The following is a 26,035-nucleotide window of genomic DNA, read 5'->3' on the forward strand; positions in this document are numbered from 1 at the left end:
ACACACACACACACACACACACACACACACACAGGCTCTTAATGACATTGTGACATCATAATGTACCAGCTAACGTTATAGTGCACCTTTTAGCCAAAAGCGATGACAGATTTTAATTCAAATGCAATGCAGACGTTTTACGTGAAGAGGGTGCAACACTGAAAGTTTTGGGGCAGAATATTTAAATTTTAACTAAGATGCAGTAAAGTAACAAATTATTGACTACAGATGTCTACAGCACAATTAGACACACAATTATGTAGTTTATCAGCAAAAAAAGTTAATTTGGGAGTGAATTGCTCTTTAAATAAAATTAATCCTCTACTGCTTCATCTGCCATTATTACAAGAACAAAACTCTCTGTTTGGCCCACAATAAATAGCCTTTACTAATGAGGATGCAATTTAGGGGAAATGAGGATGCAGTTAGAGTATGTTTATAATTAGCAAATCCTTTTTGCTTTGCAGTGATGTAATTTGCCTTAGAGTCTACTCTGAAGTATGTAGCCCCGGCATTTAGGCATAGCCTATATCAGCCAATCAGAAGATGAGTGGGCGTGGTCAGCAACATCAAGTTTTCTTTGACATAGCCCTGAAAGGGCTCATTTTGGATAGTACTGAAAATGTCAAGAATAAAGCTGCTGATATCACTTTTTATGAGACCAAATGTAATTGTTTAGGTGTCATGTTTTTTTCAGACAGTGAAATGTCTTCTTTAATTGAAAATACTACTGAAAATATTCACAAAATGCTATATTTTGTCTGTTTTTGTGACCGTAACTGTTTCTGTAATTGTTTCTTAACCGAATGGCTGATGGAGTGCGTGCGTGTGTGCGTGGCCCGTGTTGTTGTGTGGGTTGACGTCACCGCTGGAACTGCCCTGTCACGCGGGGGTTAGTAAAAGTTGGGATAGAATCTCCAGGCGGGGAGAGAGAGAGTGAGAGACGGGAGGAGGAGGCAGAGCCAGCGGGACAACCACAAGGGCAGCTCAGCGCCTTCAGTAGCGAACATTTAACTCAAGGAAACACGTTTGTTCTTCATATTTGTTCGGGAGTCGAAGACGGGAAGGCAGTGAAACAAGGAAAAGCTTATTTTCTGAAGTTCAAGCCGAAATTTGACTCGTAAAGTGCCACACGGAGAGGAAGAGGAGAAGCCTGCGTCCGTTTTGTGTTTTGGATTTGACTTGACAAGGAGCTGTTGGAGAAAAAACAATAAACAAACAGAGCAAAACTCACAGAAAGCTCACGAATTGAACTTTGGCGCTTTGGCAAGTTAGTTGATAAATGTTGTGACATTTAAGGACGGCGTAAAAATTGCTCCAGCGGTCGACGGTCTTGTGGCGGGGTGAAAAAAAAAACCCGAGCTGTCAAACCCGATGACTACTGCAAACTGCCCCGGGAATGAGGACCTGGACTTCAGACTGATATTCGGAGAGGACGTGCAGCAGCCGCCGCTAGACACTGCAGGTCAGTGCGTTTAATAGTTGGCGTAAAAAATAAGGCGCAACATGTTGTAACCTAACTCATCTGCTAGCCCACTGTTGTGTTAACTTTGCGCGGGCAGCTTAAGCCCCCATGTCAGAAAAGGACAGCACGACTCACAAGTGCTTAATAAAGTCAAATAACATTTAATAGAAATATTCGCCTATTTCGTCTTTTTTCATTGAAACGTCTGTTCAGTCTACCTCTCATTAGCTTGGCATGCTAAGTTAGCAGACTAGCATCTCGGTGGCAAAAGTTAGTTTAAAGTCTTTATCTGTTTTAGTTGTGTTAGCTTCAGGGTGAGGATGAAGGAGGACTTCAGTATTTAGAACTTGTGCACCCATTTTCTATTAAATATTGATAATTCTTATTTCCAGTCAGTCTAAAATATTTGCATGTTTTGTTTTAGAAAATATCCATAAACAGCACTAGCACGTGTTTTCAATGTGGAGAAATATTCAAACAAGAGCCGAAATTCTATTAATACACAGACGCTAAAATCCACTTTTTTTAGTTGATTAAATTAATAGTTGGCAATGATGAACGTGTTTCCTCCCCAAAAAGCAGACCAGATATGTGTTGACACAGCAGGAATATCACATTAGAGAAGTTTACACACTGTGGAGTTAATGTTTGAAAACAAATCCTTATTGCATTTAGTTTCATTATATTTTGGTTTGTTCACCTGTTGGCAGCTGTTAACATCTGACCTGCTTTGCACCACCACCAGGAGGGTTTTAGTTTTGTGCAGCTTGAATGTGACTGATGCAAGTTTTCTGCAAAGTAACGCAGGCTTATGTTGTCAAAACCTTTATTGTGTTATTTACAAAATAAGTCAAAGCAATAACAGAATTGCTGTTGTAGTGTTTTAAAAACAACCACAAGTCAATTACTTAACAGCAAACATGGCCTTTGCTCTATAAAAGAATTTCTTCTAAAAGTGAGATTGATTTATTTTAACCTAGTTTATAAAATGAGTTATGTGAGCAAATTGTTCTGCATGCTGTTTATGTTTAGGAGCTTGCAAAATGACTTCTGTATCTTTGCAAACTTACATTTTTTAACTGAAATTAAGCAGCTTTGATTGAAGCATTTAGCAGAAAAAACAAATCTAATTCCAGCTGGATAAAAACTATTTAGATATTTTGAGTTTTGTAAAATGTGTGTTTCACCAAAGAAAACCTCGAATGCTGCAGGATGAGGTGAGCTAGCTCACAGTAACAAATCACAGGAAGAACTTTATTGTGTTTTTTAGCCTCTCTACTCATTTGGGTTTTTCACACAGTTTTTAATTAGCATAATGTAACTTCTTGGTCAGCCTCTGGATGTAAAAAAAATACACAGCTCACAATAATAATTCTAAAATTCTTAAAGGTGAGCTTATCAAAAGTGTAAAGCGACAATGTGTATTTTTTTTACCTTTAATCTATGGAAATATCCATTGAAATGTATTTGAAGAAGAATAAAATGATATTGTTAAAACATTGGCGGCTTTGTCACATATAACCCTAAAAATTGGGTCTAAAGAACATAGGGCACGGGTCTAGCGTCCATGTTTCCTTCTGGCCGGCTCAGGGTCCTACGCCTGTTGATGGCGTCACACTAGATGATTGTCTGGACATACAAAATTATGATGGTACCCTGTTCAAAAACATTTAGGTAGAAAAACATGATTTTACTAGCAAAACTGGTAAACTCTTTCTAAAACATATGGGACAAAACAGAATAAAAAACGAGGTGCAATATTTTGGCCAAGTGGTTTTGCTGTAGTATGATGACGTCATTGGCAGGCGCAGGACCCTGAGCAGATCCGGAAACTACAGTGTCAGAAAACTACAATTGGCATTGCATTCTCCTGATGGTATTACCTGAAGGACCATCAGAGTCTGAGGTTTCACATCGGGGTTGCATGCTTTTTGCTCCACAGGTAACATTTACTGTAATGTTTTATTAAACTAGCGACAGTGACGGCGATTTGTTGTAAAACAACCCTGAAATGTACGTACTGCCCCCTATCGCCAGCAACTACTCACTGCCAATTTAATACAATAATAATCGTGTATGCTGCTGCGGCAATCCATTGCCAATACTTAAAAACTTTATAATTTATTTTGTATATGTCCATGGTTTCTGCTTTGTTTCTGATGCAGGTTTTGCATTTTAAGCATCTTGTGTGCCATTTTAAAAAAAGACACTAAATGGTACGGCAGTGCTTGGTTCGACTGCTGCTCATCAAGAGTACTATAGGCAAGCGTTGTGTGACAGTTTCCTTTTTAAAGTCACACATCCATTCTGTTTTGTGACAACTTGGGACTGCCAGCTGAGGGGCAGGTCAACTTTGACCCTCATTCCACATCCATACCTTAACAAACAAGATGGACAGGGACAATGAAGGCATAACGGTCCCGCCTAAACATGCAGTAGACATTTATCATGATATAAGGCTGTTTCAATTGTAAAATTGGGTAAAAATCTATGTAAATGCTGTACCTTTTAAAATAAGTGCTCAAAAAAAGTTTGAAACTAAGAAAATAAAGTAAAAAAAAAAGCTTTAGTTCTCACTGGGCAACTTTATTAGGTACTTGGTAAAAGACTGTAGTAATTGTGTTTTAGTGTAGCAGTAGATGAAGTGGGTTATGTTGGTTTGCTGTTATCTTGCGTACAATGTGCGACTTTTTCACTCGTAGCACTCAGCTTCAGCTCAAACTGTACGACTTCCTCGCAGGGCAGATCTCACGAGTCATGTGCTCACACTGCACGACCCAGTTCTCGGATGCGATCTGACTGCTCAGACTGTACGTCTGGTAGCAACACGTCAGCCCTAAAAATATGCTAAAAATAGCAGTTTTTACACAACACGTCAGACTTTTTTGTCTTGTTTTGCCTGTTGTCCTTCGGGAGTGCTGCAGGAAGACACACAGGGATTTATGGGGGTTGGATTAGGAAAACGAAATAAAGAAAGTAAATCTGTGTTTTGTGATCAATTTAATTTGACATGAACACAACAAACACGCTTTCTTGACAATTTTGTGAGTAAAAAAACGTGTAGAAATTAAAACAAACAACGTGTGTTATTAGGGAAATAGCGGGCGAGCGGTGTTGATGCAGGATTGCGCATGCGCCGTGAGCGGTTCTGATACATTTTGGGTCGCAGCTGCTCGCAGCGCCGCTTCAACAATGCGATACCCTCACGAGGGACGAGCAAAATATCAAACACGCCAGAAGTCCGTGCCAGCTCACGATTGCTGATCGGTAGCTGGTCACATGGTGTTAATCGCCTCTCGTAACCCCCTGTACACTACACGACGCTCGGCGCAAAACACGCCCCGATCTCGTGGAATCTCGCACGAGTGGAAAATCGGCTCAACAAAAGTGAAAAAGTCGCACAGTGTACACCCGGCTTTAGTTGTCTAGCATCACAATCCAATTAGTAATGCTAATATAAAAAAGACTAAACTTTACAAACAGAATAACATAAAAAAGGAAATAATTTGATGTGGTTTGTTTACTGTGTAAACATCATAGGACTGTTTGCATTAAAGTGGGAAATTACAGCTCTTGTGTTGTATAGCAAAGCAATATAGTGGAAATCACACACTTATTAGTTAATTTACACACTCGGATGACATTGAATCAAAATATACTTTATTGTCCCCTAAGGGGAATCTAGGGGAACTCGAAGTTCAGTGTTAGTGGAGCCAAGACGTTTTCTTTCTGCACCCCTCTCATAAAATGTCAACAAAATAGAATAGCTCCCGTAAATAAATGGTTTGTGCAGTCATAAATCAATTTTTCCTCCTATTAAAACAAAAGTTGGGTTTGCAGACAGGATGAGAGGAAAAACTGTTTGGAATAAGCGTAGGAATAAAAGCTCCACTGTGCAAAAGTGGTTTGAGTTAGGTCTGGGCTATAATGCAAGGCCAAAATGGAAAGGAAGGAGGGGTTGCCTGTCTGAATTAATAACTGGTGTGTAGTACAGGCTCACGCACACACAGTAAATGGGGGTTTAGCATCCTTCTAAGTTAAATGGTCTCTTCAAGCCAACCAGGGGAAACTAATGTGAAAATGTGAAGTTTCTGTTTTCAAGTGGGTTGAGTAAAAAGTGAACAACAAAAGGATAGTTTTACAGTTTTGGTTTCTCTTTTGTATCAGAAAATGATTTAATCTTTTTCTAAATTTAATGTTGACTTTACACTTTTATTTGTTTTTAGCCCAACATTTTGCTGACTTTGCCTTCCAGTTCATAAATATGTGATTATTTATGTAATGTAAACTACAACATTCTACACCTCTCTGCCTTTCTTCTTTTGTTCTTCCTTGCTAGGTGTCCGTCTCTTCTGTCACGCTGTTGTCTTGTTGCTCTGGAAACGAGTTGTTCTTTGGGGTGAAATATTCTATTGTTCCATTCGATGTACTGTAAGGGTTTTCCCCGGATAAAGTTTGGCCAAATTATAGGACGAGTCCCTCATTTGATTTATCGCCAAAGATTTCCTTTCTTCTTTGAAAAAAAAAAATGCAATAAAACTTCTCTTTTCCTGTCTTGAAATACAGACGCCTGACAATAAAAAATAAAAGAAAATCTGCACAAAACATCTGAAAGTAGAAAGATTGGAGAGAACAGAGAAAAATTAGGCCAAAACATTTAGAAACAGATTTTTTAAAAAGATTTTGTTCAGTTTCTGAATAGAAAGTGTTTCATTTCCCTCCATAACAACAACAACACAGATTGAGGGGGCTGAGAAAATGATTTTGTGACAATAACAAATGTGTTACCAGAATTCACTCTACAAAAATACTTAACTATAGAATTATTCACATGTAATTATTAGTACCACAGCACAATTATGTGTAAAAAAATGTATTATTATTGCTAACAATAATGTATCTAGTGACATTTATTGCAACACAAAACAGCCACATTTTAACAGACATAGCATTAGCTATCTTATGCTAACCGGTGCTAATAATGCTAATGTAGCACCAAAAATGTCAAGTAGCATGAATATGCTGTAAATAAAAACCTCAGTAAATTTACTTGAATAGAACTAAGCTCGAGATGATCAAATGCACATTTATTTTATTTTTTTCTTCTTCTAAAAACTCACAACAGTTATCAGGCTTAGAGTGTGTCACATCTAAAATGGTCCAGGTGGAAACATTCTCTAACCTGCTCTGTTATCAGTCTCTGACAGAATGTGTTCTACACATGAGCTCTCATCTTTGGCAGATCTTCAACATATTCAGATCTTTCACGATCTATTATCAATAGATCACCAACTACTTCTCATTTTAATTTTGTAGGTGTGGTTATGGCTGTTATCTGGATGGGGGAGGTACATTATTAAAGACATGGTGTAAGGGTCCACAGGACTGGACCTCAACCCCAATTTGAAGCGATGAGTCTTTGTATGTGGCACCAGCTTATACCTGAGCTGCTCATCACCTGAAGGAGGATGTTTTTCTAGACCTTAGAACTGTTTTTAAGACAATCGTAAAAGCTCACTCCCTAACTCTGGCCTTTTAAATGCAGTCATTGCCCACAGGCGTCTTTGGATGCCTCCAGTTCTGTAGAATGTTGCAGCTCTCATTGTAGATATTTTACCAACAGTGGGACATGCTACGCCTGTTTTGCAGGTGTACTCGTGTTAAAAAAAACTCAAATTTGCTACTTTTGTTCTAAGAATTGCACAAGTAAATGATAGATGGAGCTGCCAGTCTGTAACTTTGGTGAAGTCAGTTTTAATTAAAAATGTTTTCAGTATGTTAAAATGTTCCAGTCTTGTTAATTGAACTGTAATGTGTTTTGGGAAAAACTGAGTGAATTTTACCCATTTTGATGGAGCCAATGATATTTTGAAACAAGTTCCAAGCAGGTGTTTTAATACTCTTTTGAAAAAGCTTCATAATAAACAGCTTGCTAAAATCTTTTGTGTTGATTGGTGCTGAGCAGGTACATCACAGCTGCTCTTCTGAATAAAAAACTAACACAAAGCTGAGTGAGAAGCAGCGTCATCAGCTACAGCAGAGGTTAATGCTGCTTTTTGCTGTGAGTTTAAAAAAAGTGTATTTATGTAATTTTGTTCATTATGTTGCTACAGCTGCATTAAAAGGAAAACTGATATGCAGTTTTTGCTATTTTTTATTTTTCACAGGAATTTACATTTTTTGTTTCACGACATTTGCTGTTGGTAATAATTGTTGAGCCACACCAAACAAAAGCTGTGTTGACAAAAATATGGATAAATGATTAAATAGCTTAATTATTTGAATAGTAAATCTTTGAAATAAATATTGTACTTAAAACTGTAAAATAAAAAAGCACAGACTAATCTAAGCTTACTATTTTAAACTACAGTAGTGAATTAGCAAGTCAGAAATATAAAAGAAACACAGCACATGTATGTTTTCTGCTCCATCTGTTAAATGGTTTCTTTGCATACATTGCATTATTTGAATAAATTTGAAATAAGCATTGCTCTGACTGCTAACTTGGGTTTTCAGCCACAAAAAACAAAAAAAACAAAAACAAAAAAACTGAATAGATGAGTTGATTACTTGTCTTTTAGTTTAGCTTTGCAGGTGTTGACTTGAAAAAAGCTAAGACTCACTCGGATTTCCATCCAACTATCCAAACTTCCTCGAGTACTTCTGTTGTGTGCTACAGTGATTTAAAAACAATAAAACCTAAACTATAGCTGTGAAAGCCATTCTATTTTTGTTAATATATATGACCCATAACAGGGTTTATCCTGGCTCTAATTGAGGCAGAGGTGGTACCATCATGACCATGCGCCAACACACTGTGCATTCAACTGCTTCACTTTTTTTAAAGGCCAAATATTATAAAAGGCTCAATAATCTGCATTAGATTAGTGTTTAGTTCCCTTTTTCCCATCTGATATTTATAGTTAAAATATTTTTCAAATTTTGACCTACATTTCAGTAACATTTTAGGTTTGTATTAATAACACTCATCTTAGTCAAAATAACACAAATCTATCCATTTATATTGGAAATGGTAATATTTAATTTCTGCTGATAACAATGTAATGGTGACATGTCTATTATGTACGGGTTGGCAATAATCCAGTTCAAATTATGTTCAAAGATAGAAGTGTTTGTGGATTATATACTACAATGGTTTGCCGTACTTCCTGCTTCTGTGTGCATCGGTTCTGATCCGTAGCGCTACAGGATGCAGAATAAACAGGATGGTGGGGACTTTTCATCCGCTTATAGAGTTTAGTCTTTCTTAGTTTTACGATCATCATATTTTTTTTCTGTGCGCCACGTGATTGTGAGACTGCTACCCGTTAGCTTTAGCATTAGCCAGTCTGCGTGTAGCTGCACTTTTGATCCCAAACTTTGGACCGGATCTGCCTTAGTTTGTGCCTTTGCTGGTTCCTGTATTTTCCTCCACTGCATCCAGATTACCACACTGTGCGCCAGTAAAAAGCATTTTTCTTACACGTAACCTACGTTTGTTCAATAAAGTTCTGGGGAAGATAGTAATTCAAAGATGTTGCTCCAGTGCTACTTTTAAAAATAGACCGACACGCACAGACAGCTTTTTTTCGTCGCACTGTAGAGCCCTGCTCTGATATGGAAGAGCCTGGGTGAAAATCAGGACGTCAATAGCACCAACCATAGATATGTACCAACTATCGCCAAACCTCTATCTGCTCTTGACTCAAAAGCAAAAGTCTGAATAGTCCACAGTTGTTCTGCTCCGTCACATCCTCCCACCCACCAAACCGGCTTAGTGCTGTGATTGGCCCACCAAACCCATAGACTGTTGTGATTGGCCCACTAAACCATCATAGTGCTCAGGCCAATGGTAGACCTGCTGAGGCTCATGTGGAGTGTGGCTAGACAGACATGCAGAGCAAAATAATTTTGCTTCGATAACTGTCCGTCTAGATTTCTAGGCTACTAAGTACCGACAAGGAGGAAATTAAGCTATTTTTGTGGAATAAATGAAAATCCTCACATAAATATAATTTAATAAATTAACATATAGTTCCTCAAGGTGATGAGAGTGGATTTAGATAAAAAATGTTAGTTGACTTCACACAGTAAGTGAAACCACGTGCCATTATATATGTGAGTCATATTACTAGTAACTGCAAAAATCAGTGTGTCAGCAAAGGGTTCTTCAGTTTGCCTGTTGCTAGCAGTCATTATGAAAGAAATGATGCAATGAGGGATATTATTGATAAATAATATGTAATATTTTCATTTGCCACAGACGATAGCTTCATTCAAAAAGTTGTATCTTGATTACACATCCTTAATGACTAAATCAACTTTTATCCAAAATACTTTCAAATCTTGTTCCAAGTAATGACTCATTATATAGCATTATGTTTGTTAGCCCTGTTGACTTTAAATGAATGATGAAATGGGGAAAAAAAAGGTCATGCCTTTGCTGTGGATTAGTAGGATGTTAAAAATGAAATGAGGCAGAAGGAAGCGGTGTCCTTAATGGGTGTTAGAGTAGTAAATCCAGTGTGGTGGTGTCTGGCATTCTACTCTTTCAAACCATGTGGGGTTCATATGGTTGAGTGGCGGTAGGAGGTTCACCTAGTCGGCTCATCGTGAGTTTTTCACATCACTTTGCGCTGAGTGAGTATTTTTCCTGTGTATTTTTTGTATTTCACACTTTGAAGGCAGTGTTTGTTTTTGTGGTTATTGTTTGCTGCTGTGGCAAAACAGAATTGTATACGTGCCACAAGGACGACGAGGCTTCTCTCCTCCTACATCTCTCAGGATATGAGAGAAACCACAAGTGACATCAGAGAGACTGATCTAGGCTAATGAAATATCCAGATGCCAGTCGTTACCACAGCCACTTGGTGTCTAGTCAGGTCTGAGTTTGATCTGCTAATGTGCTTTGACGTTTTCCTGCACCTGCATGATTTTTTGTCTAGAAACAAGGATAAAGTACATTTTTTAACCACTATCAAATAATTAAAATGTGTGCAGCTGGTGGAGAAAGTGTTGTTGCCCTTGTCTGTGTTATTGTCATTGCTCCACTTCTGTGAGCCAAGCGCACGGTCCTCTTAGTCCTTGTCGTGGGAAAGACTGAAATTACATCGCTCTCATGGTGGACTATTTTGAGCTCCCAAAGAGAGTGGCAGAGGGCAGGCGGCTGGTTCTTGTGACTACTTTGTACCTAGAGCAGGAGAATCCCTGTTGTCCCAGCACGTCTGCAGTCTTCAGTTTTTTTACTGCTCAGCCCTTTGTGATCATAACGAGGAGAGGAGTGAAAGAATGCTGTGCACCACATCACCAGGTGAGTGTTATGGCACTCCCAGACACAAGTCAGGTGTAAGACGTGTTTTGTCTAGACTTTTAGGCTGATTGATGGCTTACATCTTTCTTTTAACAGATGTTATTACAACGCGTGCAGGGAATCATCAGAATCTATATATTATCTTACTGAAAAAAAGCTTTTTGTCTAAACATATCTCTTTGTGTTTACTTTTGACAGGTTTTCTTTTTAGTTTAAGCCTAAATCTATCTCCTGTGAAATTTTGCTGAGAACATCCACTGCTTTACTTGACTTTTTGCCTTTTATTAAGTTTGTATTATTAGAATTTGTATTAATTTTGTTTTGGCTTGCAAAGTATGAAGGAAAAGTGTTAGCAATTTTAATAAAATCCTAAATGTAGATGAGCAAATTTTGATAGAAGTTAATTTTTGCTATTGAAGATTAAAATGTTTGAAATTCGTTTGATCAACATGCAAGTGTGCATATACAAATTGAAATGTAAATTTTGGTGGGTCAGAGGTTAGACAGTCATACGTATGGTCTACATGTGGAGTTAGATCATCGTGTGGGTGCCCCTTAACCCTGCTGAAAAGAGGGGGTCCCGTCCGGCACCCAGTGTGATGAATGAGAGGTTTGTTTGCTGGGGCGAGGCATGAGTAACTATGCACGGCATCTGTTTAGTTTAAATTTAGTGTAACTAAAGCTACTGTTGGCTGTGGTGTACCAGCAGGTCAGAGGCTGCATTACAACACTATAGAAGAAAAAGATTGTTCTTTATTTTTTTTTCTCTTGTCTTTTTGTCTTTTGAGGCTTGCTCAAATCCCCAAAAGGGATTAGAGCAGACTGATCTCTTCATTTCAAGTCATACTTCAATCAGCCAAATGCTTGGTGTAGGGTTTGGTAAATTGAGTGCTTTAAGAGCTCAATGTATATATTACTTCTACTCATGACCAATGAGCTGTGATACTCTGTCTAAATATAGAATATCACCCTGCCTGGTCTTTATTGTGCTTTAATCAGAAGATTCTAGGATTCTTTATTCATTAGGAGATTGTACACACTTCGTTTTGATTCAGAAAACAGTCAGGTTTATAAAAGTAAGAATTAATTTTACAAACAATTAAAACATGACAGCTTGGTTAACCAACATTTACTGTGAGTGGATGGAGCTAAATGTGATGTATGAAACATACGTGTGAATGGGATGTTAATCAGAACGTCCGCATCTCGGAGAGCTGCGTTCTGGATGTAAAAGAATTTGGTTTGCGTTAAGCTATGAGTTGATTATTATCAAAAACCACACCAGACGCTATCTGTGTCTACATTACCCGCTTTCAGAGACCCTCTTGGTGAATCCGAAGGTCAGAGAGGTCAGATGACCTCTAGCACCGGAGGGCTGTAGAATACTGTGGCACCGACCCTTCAGTCCAGAGATGTCTCAGGTCACGACAGATGGATGGAACCGCGTGTCTGGGACTCCTAAGGAGTCTAAACAATATCAGCTTGTTCTGCAGGAACCGTTAGCTTTATCAGCTTTGCAGGTGCAAAAAGGTTTTGACGACGTGTCAAATGCTTTGGTGGTTAAAGAGGTGTGCTCCAGATGGCCGGTCTGAAGCTTCTCTAGAACTGAGGGAAAACCCCAGTAATCTGGTTTTAATGTTCTCATGTTATGATTGTGTAGCCAACCAGAGGTTGACAAGTTTGAGGGATATTGTCAAGAATTTCAGAAACACGCCTTCTTTGATCCGGATGCTCCGATCCAGGGTAAAGGCTATTTATGTGTCATCTTAACTTTATCTTACTTTGTTCTTGCGTGAGTGCAACTGTTATGACCTGGTCAAGTAAAAATGCAATCAATCATTGAGCACGGGTTAATGAAACATTTCATTATTTTATAATTATTATAAGTAGCAATAAACAAACATTTATTTAATGATTATCTGGCTTATAAGTTTTAGAAGTTCATATTTAATTTTTAAATATGTTTTCTTCTTTCTTTTGTGAAGCAAAGAGTCTTGGATAAGAGGGTGCTCTGTGAGGGACCTTGAGGAGAGAATGTTATTGTTATGATTCCAGGATGTCAACAAGCAGTGCAGTATCTTGTGGCTTGTTGGCAGATAGAATATAAAATCCACCTCATAGGATGGAATTAGGTCTGTAGATGACTGATGACCTATAGGTCAATCTGTAGGTAAAATTGACCATTTGTGGACATTACATTGGTATTAACACATTGACTTTAATGTTTACTCCAGTCTTCCATAATGTGACATATTCCAGGAATATAAAGCCTTTGTTTGCAATATACAGTCATGATTGATGACCACTGATAGTTAAGCAGTTTTTTTGGGGGGGTGAATAAAAAAAAATTACAACTTTTAGTAAATTGTCGAGAATCGCATATACAATGATTCTCTGGAGTCCTACATGGCTTTATAACATTTATTATCAGTCAGAAGTGAAATGTGAACTCCTTGGATGTGAGAACTGGGATGAAATGGCAAAGAAAAGTAAACTGCTGAAATCAAATTAAATTTAACGTTCACATTGATTATTTGCAATATTAATGATGTACCAAGTGCTTTTGGTACAAAATCATGTATTTTTACATCCGTAAAATTTTTTTGTTGTGAAAGTATTTTTTAATCCACCGTAAACAAGGTTACACATTACAAATGACACGGGTCTCTTAATTTTCCCTTTTGTAAGTTTTTATTTTGTTTTCAGAGTTGTTTCTAAATTCCAATTTATAACATTTGACTTACATGTTTAAAAATGTCACATTTTGTTTTCATCTAATTATTATCTAATAGTAGATTATTACATTTTACATGTATCAATAAAAAAACATTTGTTGCATTTCAACATGTCTGTGTTTTAAAATAGTACCTCACACATGTTTCATTTGAGACTAAACAGTCCATCCATTTTTCGCTTCTTTGACTGAACTTTGACTGCGTTTCATTAATATCACACACACTGCATTCATTTACTTGCAGCTGCTGTTTTTGTTGCAAAATTTACAGAAAATGTTCTCCTGATTTTAAGAAATGATTTGACTGTTCTGCTCTAAATTTAGGGCTTTATGTTGAATGTGATAATGTTTTGATGACTGTATTGTTTATGCTAACCTTTTGCCGTGACGTGAGGACAACCAGCGGCTCAGGTCTTTCCTGCACGTCACATCACAAAGATAAAAGACTGCAGGTGCCAAAATACAATCTAGTTTTTGCATACGCTCCGCTGCTGTTTCTCACCAGTATCAGCTGATAGAGGGCTCTAGTTTTCGTTGCGCCGAAACTTATTTTCTTCCGGTTTGTTTCTTAATTATTTCCATTTTTTAATTTTCCTGCCTGACAGAAGTTTCTCTAACTTAAAGAGCAAGTCACATCAAAATCAACTTTTTTTTTAGCGGATAACTAGCATAAATGAGTGTCTAATAGTGTTGTAGACATGTGTAGTTATTATTTTTGCATTTTGATGCATTTTCTTTGAAAACTCTAAATTCTGTCTAAAAACGTCAGTCATCTTCAGCTCAAAAGTATTGAACACGTTTATTTTGAGTCTGTTTTAGCCAGTGGCTAACGAGAACGATGCTACGTATCCAAGAACAGTACTACGTAGCAGCTCTGTGGCTGTAGGTTATAAAAGCACCGCGGTCTCAACCAGCCTTGTAAAAGTCGAGGCTCAGATTCGCCGCAAGTGAGTTGTGCTGTAGTTAGCATTAGCACTGTGTCACTTCTAGGATTATAGTTATTTAGTTCTAGTAGCTTGGCTGTTAATTTTGTAGTTAAGTGTTTTTTACATGTTACTCTTTCAACAACTTGATGGAGTTTGAACTGGGATGGAGTTTGAACGGGGTTATGCTGGTTTGATGAGCATTTCACAAGTTAGTCCAAGCCGTTCCAGTAATTAGCCAGATCCCGCCAACTGCTGCTTCCTCAAAACGGAGATTTTGGGCCCAATTTGTGGTGAGTAAGCTAAATATTTACTTTTAACAGCTTCTAAAGATCGGTCCCTACCTGTAATTTTGCTGCTATATTTGCTATATTTATAATTACAAAGTAAGAGAGATGTGGACGTGATTCACGTAATTTAGACAATCGATCCACACTGCCGCAGGCTCGAAGCGAGTGTTGTGTGTGTTATAATGTCACAGACTGGTTCGGGTTAAGTTTTTGTGCCAGTTAGTAATATCAGCACAGATGCAGAGCAGGAGGGACACTGAGGAGCAGCTCCTCCTGCAGCTAAACTGACCTGGTTCTGAACTGGTGCTGAGTCCGGTTCTTATTAGAACATGTCTGATTCTGGACACTGAGTTAGCTCTGAGAGCAGTCTGATCACTCACCAGCCGTGTAATAAAGCACATATATTAGACTGTTTATTTTGTACATGATCTATGTATGTTATTTATAACCTTCTGTCTTTCTTTACCTTCAAGATTGAACAGTTTGTAATTATTTTAGCTTATTGTTACACAAATGTGTTGCTGCTCTTAAAAACAACTATACATATATTTTCTGTTTCTTTATATTTCACATAGCCTCCCAGCAGCAGTGTGTGTGACACTGGGACTATGATGGGAATTTCACCCAGAGCAAGCTTCTACACACCTGAACAGACCCAGGTGTGGTGGAGAGCTTCTGAGCAGCTTCCATCTGAATGACAGGACAAGCTCTATCACTGTCCATCCAGCCATCCATTTTCATCCGCTTATCCGGAGTCAGGTCGCGGGGGCAGCATGAAGATGTCCTCACACACCTGTAACCTATCCGCTCATCTGGCAGAATAGAAAGAGAAGAGACAACACCACATCTCATGGTCCTGGAAAGCCTTCAGCCATCCTTTCGATGACTGAGAGCCTTCATCCAGCTCTGTCTCTTGTCTGCCTACAATTATTATAATAAATAGTGTTTGACAAGTTCTTTGTGCCGCCAAATGTCTCATTTTAATTCCAGTTTTTATATTTTAATGGAAATTGCATTAATTGAATTATCACATTGTTGCACGTTTAACTAGCTCTATTGTGATGAATTAAACTAGCACCTCACTGTTAAAAGCTCATTTTAAATTTAAGCATGTTTAAATATTTATGGACATGAACAAAAACAGGAAATATATAAATTGATATTTATTTAATTAATTTAACAAATAAATGTTTAGAGGAGGAAGGAATCATTCAAAGGCACAAGGAATCATTCAAAGGCACATTCTTCTGGGAGCTGTTGATCCTGATGACACCACCACAGGTGACCCAGTCTGTTGACACTTGAGGATCACCTACAACCAAGAGAAAGCTGGTATCAGTAAATAATGAAATCAGCGCAATTTTAGGTGGATGTTTGTGTAACATAAATGAACACATTACAGAATTTTCTCATGGGGTATTTTTATAACTTTCTCTGCAGTAGACCATAACTTTAGCTCAGGGTAGGTGGCCATGTCCCAGAGAGCTGCTATCGACACGTTTCAGTGGTTTTTCCTACTTAGATTAGCTGTTCAGCAGCTCAGCTATTTGCTGGTGATTAAAACCAGGTGTGTTGAAGCAGATAAACCTCTAAAACATGCTTGATAAAAGCTCTCTAAGGCCATGGAGCCAAACCCTGCAGCTAATCTGATGCTATGGCTAACGACTACCTACCATTCAGAGCTGGTTCTGTTGGGTCGGCTCCGGTAGTTTCAGGCAACTCACAAGCTCAAAACAATAGGGCTCAGGTCTGCTTGTCTCCTCCAAATAGACTCGGTCCCGTTCTTCTCGATTGTCTGGGTAAGGAGGGGGAGAAACGCCCTCCACTTCTAATGACTGCTCAGAGTGAAAAAAGCTAGCTTCCTCTCGTTACCCATCCATCTTCGTCACTGCCGCGGCTCTGCCCTCTCGGTCCGCCAGGCAATGCCTGCTAATGTTGCAATTTTCAAAACTGAAATGTGGGTGGAGAAGGACTCTGAAGCAGGCTTGACCTGCTCTTTAAAGATGGTGGACCATGTACTTGAGACATTCGATTTTCTTTTCTGGCCATTTTTTTATCCTCATCACCTGTTTCAATACTCTGTAATCAAGCAGTCAAGTAGAGACGGTCCTCTGCTACAGAATTACGTTATCCCCATATGAATAGCTACTATTTGAAATGCTTTTTTTCCTACCTGTTCCACTGGGTTTGAGTTAAAATAATGACACACTTTTTTTGTTTTGTCACATGCAGACGCTGCAGTCTCAGTACTCTAAGTCCTGTTTTATGCAAATGTCAGTCCTTTACTCTTCACCGCTCCATTTCTCCTCACACAAGTGCTAGTTGGAGCTCTCTCTCACACAGACAAAAGCTTTGTTTCTGTGTATGTCTCTCATGCTAGCTTTCTACCTCTGTCTGATTGACTTTTCAGGCACGTGTATGGTCAGCTCAAACAGATTGTTTAAATGTCACGCTTGTTAGCAACAGCCTCTGATGTGATGCCAGTGCTCGTGTTGGAGGCCACTCTTCAGCTGTGTTGTAGCTTTCCTATGGTACAAATGTATCAACACATTTGGATGATTACGGTGTAGTATTCGCACAGAAAGGTTCTTCTCCCATCGTCAAATTATGATGGAAACTTTATATGTGCTTCTTTAGGTTTTTGAACTGAGGGGGGCATTCTTAAAATGACTTGTTTTTGAAGTTTCACCTCTTACCTTGTCTTTTCCTAAATGCATGGGAATTCTTTTGTTAAAGAGCAACTTACCCTAAATGAACTTTTTTGTTGATAAACTGTAAAAACGACTGTTTAGTAGTGCCGTACACATGCTTAGTCATTATTTTGGCATTTTAGTGCATCTTATTTATTCTGCTTAAAACCACCAGTGTAGCGCCTTGTGCAGGTTTAAAGTCTGCACTGCATTTGGATTTGAATCGGCCATTGCTTCTGGCCAAGCAGTGCTGCGTGACATTAGCTGGCACAGTGTGATGTCAGCTTCACTTTCACTGTGGCGTATAAAAGCAGCCGAGTACCTGCCACACATCTGGCTGGCACAACCCTGGTGGCCTCTGGAGCCGATACAAAACGATACGGCTCATGGCCACTTGCCTCTTCCAAAAACCTTACTCCCTTTCCTGTCTTTTCCTCGGGTGAAAGAGGTGGAAGGAAATCCTTCAGACTAGAAAACGTGCTGACTTTTGTTTGTCTAAGCTTGGATGTTTGTGTTTGTTAGCGGTAGGGTTGTAGCGAAGCCTCGACAAAGTCGACGGCTCGATTCTAAAAATTTGTCGACGTCAGATCCGGAAGTTGACGCACCGCGCCCACTTGTTGCATCCCCAGGAGTTTGTAAATAGAGGAGGAATCTGCCTGTTTTTCCTCTAGCTCGCCCTCTTCTCCGCCTTCACTAACATCTCCACCAAATACCGAAGACCCGGAACAACGTCCGTCCACTACTAGATTATTTTCCTGTTTTGCCCCTTCGTCTCCCGGCAACGGACAACAACTTCCGGGGTCAGACGCGCTGCTTCGTGTCTATCGCGGATGTAGAAAATCACCGGGAGCGTTTCTCCCTTCATTAAGGAGCTTCTTTCAGACATGAGGAGAGCTGTTTTGGTGGTAGCAGTCTCTCCTCTGTGCTGGTCTGTTTGCTGCTGGGTGTTTTTGGTTTATTTAAACTTGGTAACTTGAACTTAATGTTGGTAAAGCTACTGTTAGCATCTTCGCTAACAGCTTCTTGCGTTGGGATAAGCTGTTACGTTTTGGTTTAGAGTAGGGTTGTCACGGTATGAAAATTTAACCTCACGGTTATTGTGACCAAAATTATCACGGTTTTCGGTATTATCGCGGTATTTTTTAAACGGTGTTGCATATGTTCAGAAAGCATTGATAGTCCTGTTCTACACAAACTGAAATAGTTCTGAAAAGGTTTAACAGTGTTTATTAAACCTAAAATAACACAAAGCCTTAGCAAAAGTGCAACTTTTCACAAGTAAAGGAACAAATAGCTTATTTTTCTGGAACTTGTTACAGTAGTCAGTGCAGGTTTAAATTATACAAATCCAAACATTCAAAACATAAACAATATGTAAACAAATCAAAGAAACACCACTTGTTTTCTCATATACTTGTTTTCTTCATTATCAAAATGAAAATCTAAAACTCCAGTCCACACTTGACTTGAGCACTGTACAAGTCAACCTTAAAAAATATGTATTTAAAATAAATATCCACTTTAAACAAATTACTAAAATAACTACTACACTATGTAATCAAATCCAAATGTTCAAGTATAAATGGCATTGAATAAGTAAACAAATCCATGACAAGGAACTAATTGTATATTTCTCTTCATCATCAACAAATAAGATGCTTCATCCAGCAACAGCGTGTCCGTGACACGGTTTAAATGCTGGCAGAGGACGCTGCGGCTGCAGTATGTAGTGACTCGTTGCATTCTCCCTCAACCAAAAGTCCTCACGTCATGCATTTCAGCTAAAATGCTAATGTTAACTTACCTTGCACTGGCTGTGGAGACGTGGGTGATCGTCACGCAGATGTGCCATTAGATTCGAAGTGTTGCTGCCTTCTGCAGACACTTGTTTCCTGCACGTTCTGCAAACGGGATAGCCGTCTTCTATTAACTGTCCCTCAGCATTTTTCAGAAATCCCAAATATGCCCATACTTCCGATTTAGTCTTCTTTGAGGGCTGATGGATGTCCTGGGCGCTGCCGTCGCCTCCTTCGGCCATTATTTCAGCTTCAAAGTTTTGGTGCCGTTGCAAATTAAAAAGTGCGTGTGCGCGCAGCGGGAACTTCAGCTGAAGCGACGGTGGCTGGTAAGGGTCATCGCGCCGAAACCGCGGCCACGGTAAACCCACCGAGATAATATAGTTTTTTAAAAACTGGACGGTTATTTTTATTGTCAACTTTTTTACCGGGGTTTACCGCTATACCGGTTACCGTGACAACCCTAGTTTAGAGTTAATCTTTTTTGTGGTGTAGATCTCCCTTTTTATTACATTTAGAGTGTTGTGGGTTTTCGGTTTAGTGTAAAATATCACCTGAGTTTGGTTTAACCCGTAAGACCACTCGCCTCACGCACATAAGTGACCAAAACAAAGCAGCATGGAGACACTCCATCTTCTACCACCTCTCAGGCAGCAGCCTGCACTCCCAAGTTCTACACGTCACCAGAACATAACCAACCGCAACACAATAAAAGCAGTGTTATACAAAATGGAAGGCCTGTAGTGTTTATTCTCTTACAGTAAGAATTTATCAATTTTTTTGAGGAATTTATTTGAGATTTTCTGGTTTTTGTTAATTGTGCAATAGAAAAATAATCATTAGATTAATTTTCTAAATAGTCATTAGAATAGTCGACTATTCGATAAAATAATCGTCAGAATAATCGTTTTAAAAATAATCGTTTACCCCCAGCCCTAGTTAGCGGCTTGATTCTCCAGCGGAAAACCTTCCACGTGCGTGGTTGGGATGCTGTTGGTGTCGCTGCCACAGCTCCATCATCTCAGCCTGCCAGGCAATACCTCCTTTTGGCACATTTTTCAAGCAGGACGTTTAAGTAGAGTAAGGCTCTAGTAGAGGGATGATTTTCTCTTCTAATATAATTAATGTTGGATTTAGGGCTGCAACTAACGATTATTTTCATAATCGATTAAGCTGTCGATTATTTTTTCGATTAATCGGTTTGTTATTGTTTAGCTATTTAACCTATACAAGTAATGAATACATTTCAGTTAAGAAAAAGAAAAACATAAGAGAATTGTGCAGTTGACTGCAATCTATTTTATTGCACATGAACACAGTCAGCGGTGTAAAATGAGCTAAACAGTGCAAAATATCAGACCAGAATAATTTTTTGGCATCAAAATATAAGAGGTAAGTTCCATAAAAAATAATGTCGAATCTAGAATAGAGTTTGTAAGTGGTATGCATTGCTGGGGGGTGAGTGTCTTGTTTCCCATGTAGTTGTCCATCGTTGCTTGTTTTTTTCTGCATAAGAAACACAAATAGACTGAAATAAGTACACATATAAAATAAAGCAGCACACACACTACAACACTAAATCAATATTACATTATTTGAATTAATTAACAATATACAGTGATCATTTATTTTGACAAAAATGTGTTGTGAGGCGTTTTACAGCGTTAGACAGTAAAACAGCCTTTTAATAGTTAAAAAAAAGACTTTCTGAATTTCTCCTGTATTTAAAAATTGAAAGCGTACAACTATGCCGCTTTATATTCACCTGGACACAGCTCGTCTGTATATTTTTCTCCGCGGAGTTGTCCTTTTCTGAATGAGGAACATAGTTATGGGTTTGTGCCGTTTTTCTCTTAACGAGAACATTCTTATAAACAGACGTGCTAAATTTGGCAAGCGCATGATACACAACACGGAGGAGATTCACAATTGCATCTAGTCAATCAGAAGTAGAACACCGTAGACTGACGCGGCAAAAAAACATGTTTAACATCCACTATAACGAACTCAGCTCCCAAATATGATCTGCGTTAGCTTGTTTATTTTCTGTTACTTACCGGACTTACCGGACTTTCCTCTGCTGCATCAGCCCTCACATGTTTTCGTCTCAAATGTTCACTTAGGGACGTCGTGCTTCCGTGCCATGCTAGATGGTTTTTGCATATTTTGCAGGTCACCCGTCTTTTCATGGCATCTAGAGTGAAGTGCTCCCATACTCGTGAGGTTTTTGTCTGGGGTTTCTCTTCAGTTTTGTCGCTTCTATTTTTCTTCCGTATTTCTTCATGTTCTGCCATCTCTCACAGCAAGATGCGCGGCAGTAACGTGTTACGTCGTGAAAACCGAGGGCACTTATTGGCTCCTTTCTTCTTCTACGGCTCCACTGGTAGATCAGTGGCTCATTACTGCCACACACTGGCGGCAAATTTAACAAATTGTAACCAATGTCAGATTTTGGTTAAAAATAGACTTTATGCGGTAAAATGTGATTATTAAACAACTAATCGACGACTAAAAAAGTTGTTAACTATTTTAATAATCGATTATAATCGATTAAATCGATTGGTTGTTTCAGCTCTAGTTGGATTCGCTACAGCTTAATTTTTAACGTAAAAATGTATATTTAGTTAATTTTATTATATTCTGTTTCGTCGTTACTTAAATTTAAGTACATTTTTCTGTCACTTTTTTCCCTTGCACATAATTAGACAGGTCTGTGAGAGATGCCAAAATACCTATGTCCTAGACAAATTTTGGTGTAGTAACTAACAGGGCTGTGTACTGTTGCTGTTTACTTTTTATTCATATCATAATAAGCTTTGCTGGGAGTGCCAAATTAATAGACTCTAGACTCCGTTTGTTTGTAAAGAGTCATAGTGTGTTGGTAGGTATTTAGTTCAGGTGTTTACTTGGCACTCTGTTCATCCCATAATGTTATCTCTGCATGAGATTGTTAATTAGGAGCTTAATTTAGCTGCCGGCATATGTTAGCATTGGCTTAGTCTGCCATTGTTAAGCCTGTGTTGGCAACTGAGTCTTCTGTAAAGACACATAAAGGCTTTTTGAAATATCCCTGGCATAAGGGTACACAATAATAGGGAAAAGATCTGCTAATGCCAGTTTATTGCATGTCATAGGATTCTAATAAAAATGTTTATTTTATTTTATTGACTCTGGATAAGGATAACCCTTATAATTGCACTTTACTGTTCAATTGCATTTTGCTCACTCTCGGTCACATTTACATAAGCAGCCGCCTACGACGCAGGGATCACCATTAAATTTGGCTCAAACCCAATAAGTAAGTATTACAGTCAAAGGGCCAGGTCAAGGCTTACAATACGTGTGTGCAAGTGCGTCACAGATTCCCCGTTAAGAAATGCAGGTCACTAGCCAGACAAAGAGTTCTTAGAAAGCCTTACATTTAACTTTGTGAGCTCAGGTGTTAATAAATGCAAATATTATTGTCTCTGTAGCATTGCCTACTTTTTAAGAAGATAACTGAAACGAGTGGAGCACATCTTTTGTGCTGGTGTAAAATGCATCTTTGCTCTGTTGACGTCACATCTTGCTCCCGCCAGGACCAACAGTCAAGTATAATCTTGGCTTAGTGTGGAAGGAAGCTAGTGTACATGTTTCAGTGTGCTACACCCACTGCTTCCTGTGTGAAAGCGACATTACTCGTCTGACCTGTAATCGTCTCAGCTGAACTCAAACCTTTCTTCTGATCTGTGGGGGGGGGGGGGGGATCTTAAGTGATTATTGACTTCTGTCTAATTAACCACATTAAAAAGACTATTGCTTTTACATTATTAGCTGTTTATGATTTTCATTATTATGTTTTTATAGAAAAAAATTGCATCAGTATTTTTAATACCATGGCAACTTTCCGATTCAGATAAAAATGTCAGTTGTATTTTGTTTATATTTACTTAACACATAATAAGAAAACAGTTTAAAGAAGGATTTGATTATTAATCTGAGGTATAATATAATTTATACGTGATGTTTCTAATGCATGGCTTCATGGCACACTTTTGCTCTGGCCTGTTGATCAGCTGCTTTTAAGAGAGTTGAAAGAGGAGACTGGCCTAAACACAAAGCCTTCTGTACAAAGGATGTAAGCAGAGACTGTTCTAATCAACCTGCCTGTCCACCAAAAAGGGAACCCTGGCTTATATTACCATCCTGCCTTAGCATCACATAATGTTGGGGCTCATTAGTAACATAAGAAAGTAATATATGTTAAGATTATGTGCACATATGCATAAATAAGTACACAAAAGCACACAAACATATGCATGAGGCACACTCCTATTCTCATACAACCTTTTTGTTTATACTCATAGACACGTGTATATACATGCAGGGAGAAGTCAACAAAGATATCTTTGGCACATAAACAGAAACCTGCAGCATAGATGAGCATATTGTACTCTCTGGGAGATATAAACACTTCTTATACTTGTAGTAAACTGATCTTTATCAGAATGTGGGCCTGTGGGTCACTGCTGGTCACAGGATCGTCACACACTTGGTTCAAAGTGAGAATAGGAGGGAGGGACAGAGTCTTTACAGATAATCCCATAAGTGAAAATCCTCTGGCAGTGGGATGGTCAACCAGAGACCTGTTGAGCTTTATGTCAGAGCCTTGGTAAATGCCACCACCACCAGTGGATCGGATTCTTCTCTGTTGCTACGGTGAGAACACAATGGTCTTGGTAGTGTGTCACAAACATCTACCAATCCTTCCTTCACTGAAACATTTCTGTGAGGTGGAGCTATTATTAGCTTAGGTACAGTAAAGCTTCTTAGGGATCTTTATTTAACCAGATTGGCTGTCTGATGTATGGACACTTGGAGTGTGACGCACAGGGCTTTCAGGAACAGCGCATTAGCTTTCCAACCAAGGCCATTGTTAAAACAACAGTACCACATGGTCCTCTTTGACCTCCTCTACAGTGACTTTGGTTTGGCTTTGACAAGGGGGTTTCCTATCAAGCACCCCATTCCTTACACTGTGGAGGTTTAGGTATCAAGCTAATCTTAATTTAGCACAAGATGAGTGCTGTGTGCCAGGAAATGCTTTTGCTTACTTTCATATACTCACTGACATTTATTCCCTTTGAGGATGTCTGATATTATCGGTCTACCATTATTATTGGCCGATACTAATAAAATGTAATATCCTAAAATATCCGTGTCGGATTTGACTCCCTAAACACAGCTTTTACTTACTATGCACATGTTATACATCAAACAGATTCTTCTCTCTCTCTCAAAATGTCAAAATATGACAGATCTGAGGTAAAGTAATTGAGATATTTTAGTTTTCTTGACACAACTTGTGAAAAGTAGGAATTTGCCTTGTGTAGTGAGCGTAAGCTGTCCTAGCATGTAGCTATGTGTTTCTATTCAATTCAATTTTATTTATATAGCGCCAAATCACAACAAGAGTCATCTCAAGGCACTTCACATAATAAACATTCCAATTCAGGCCAGTTCATTAAGCCAATCAGAAAAAAATGTTTCCTATATAAGGAACCCAGCAAATTGCATCAAGTCACTGACTAGTGTCAGTGACTTTACAGCAATCCTCATACTAAGCAAGCATATAGCGACAGTGGAGAGGAAAACTCCCTTTTAACAGGAAGAAACCTCTAGAGGATCCTGGCTCAGTATAAGCAGCCATCCACCACGACTCACTGGGGATCGAGAAGACAGAGTACGCGCGCGCGCGCGCGCACACACACACACACACACACACACACACACACACACACACACACACACACACACACACACACACACACCAAGCAATGTGTCCATGGTTACACCGTGATTGCTTAGTAAATATTCTATTTGGCGAGAGATAAACTTTATTGTATTCATCCTAGTGAATCTATTGTTAAATGGGTAAACTAGCAGTAGCACATCCAACTTCAAGGAAACAAAAAGTTATTATCAGGAGAGGGAGAAAGTTAAGTGGTTAGCAGCAGTGTGCTAGACGATGGCCCCCTCCATGAGTCCACCACAGCTCAGCAGAACATCGTTGTTGCTTCTTCTGGGGAGAAAAACACTTAGAGAAAAAAATAAAGTTAACAGCTGAAATTGCAGAAAATAATACAGTTAAAGAGCAGATTATAGAAGAAAGTAGTAGAGTGTGAAAAGTGGTCAGTGTATCCTCCAGCAGTCTAAGCCTATAGCAGCATAACTATAGAGATAACTCTGGATAACCTAGCCTTTTTAGATGGAGGCATGTTGGAGGCAGGGCCGACCGTATACTCCACCTCCCTCTACTCCCCCACTTGTCCAGATCTAGGCTAAAATCAGAGTTTAACCATAAGCCCTATCAAATAAAAATGTTTTGAGCCTATTCTTAAAAGTAGACAAAGTGTCTGCCTCACGGACTAAGACTGGGAGCTGGTTCCACAGGAGAGGAGCCTGATAACTAAAAGATCTGCCTCCCATCCTAATTTTAGATATTCTGGGAACCACCAATAAACCTGCAGTCTGAGAGCGAAGTGCTCGGTTAGGAACGTATGGATCAATCAGATCACTGATGTATGATGGACCTTGATTATTAAGAGCTTTATATGTGAGAAGGAGGATCTTAAAATCTATTCTGAATTATTTAACAGGTAGCCAATGTAGGGAAGCTAAGACAGGAGAGATATGATCTCTCTTTTTAATTCTCATCAGAACTCTAGCTGCAGCATTTTGGACAAGCTGCAGACTTTTAAAGAGCGGGTCAATTGAGCCTCGGAGTCCTTCTCCACCCACGTATCAATTTTAAAAAATGCAACATTAGTAGGCGTTGCCTGGAGGAC

General features: G+C 38.9%; 1 protein-coding gene across 1 annotated transcript in view; it reads left to right on the plus strand.

Moving 5' to 3' along the window:
• The first annotated feature begins 1,472 nt into the window (after positions 1-1,472).
• nfatc3a (nuclear factor of activated T cells 3a) overlaps positions 1,473-26,035 on the plus strand; it is a 75,585-nt gene continuing 51,022 nt past the window's right edge. Inside the window, 2 exon segments of the mRNA XM_070554950.1 lie at positions 1,473-10,716; positions 10,719-10,775. Of these exon segments, the coding sequence (XP_070411051.1) occupies positions 10,584-10,716; positions 10,719-10,775 (190 nt within the window). The 5' untranslated portion in view covers positions 1,473-10,583.

The sequence above is a fragment of the Nothobranchius furzeri genome, chromosome 9 (genome assembly GCF_043380555.1).
Source record: "Nothobranchius furzeri strain GRZ-AD chromosome 9, NfurGRZ-RIMD1, whole genome shotgun sequence".
Classification (NCBI taxonomy): domain Eukaryota; kingdom Metazoa; phylum Chordata; class Actinopteri; order Cyprinodontiformes; family Nothobranchiidae; genus Nothobranchius; species Nothobranchius furzeri.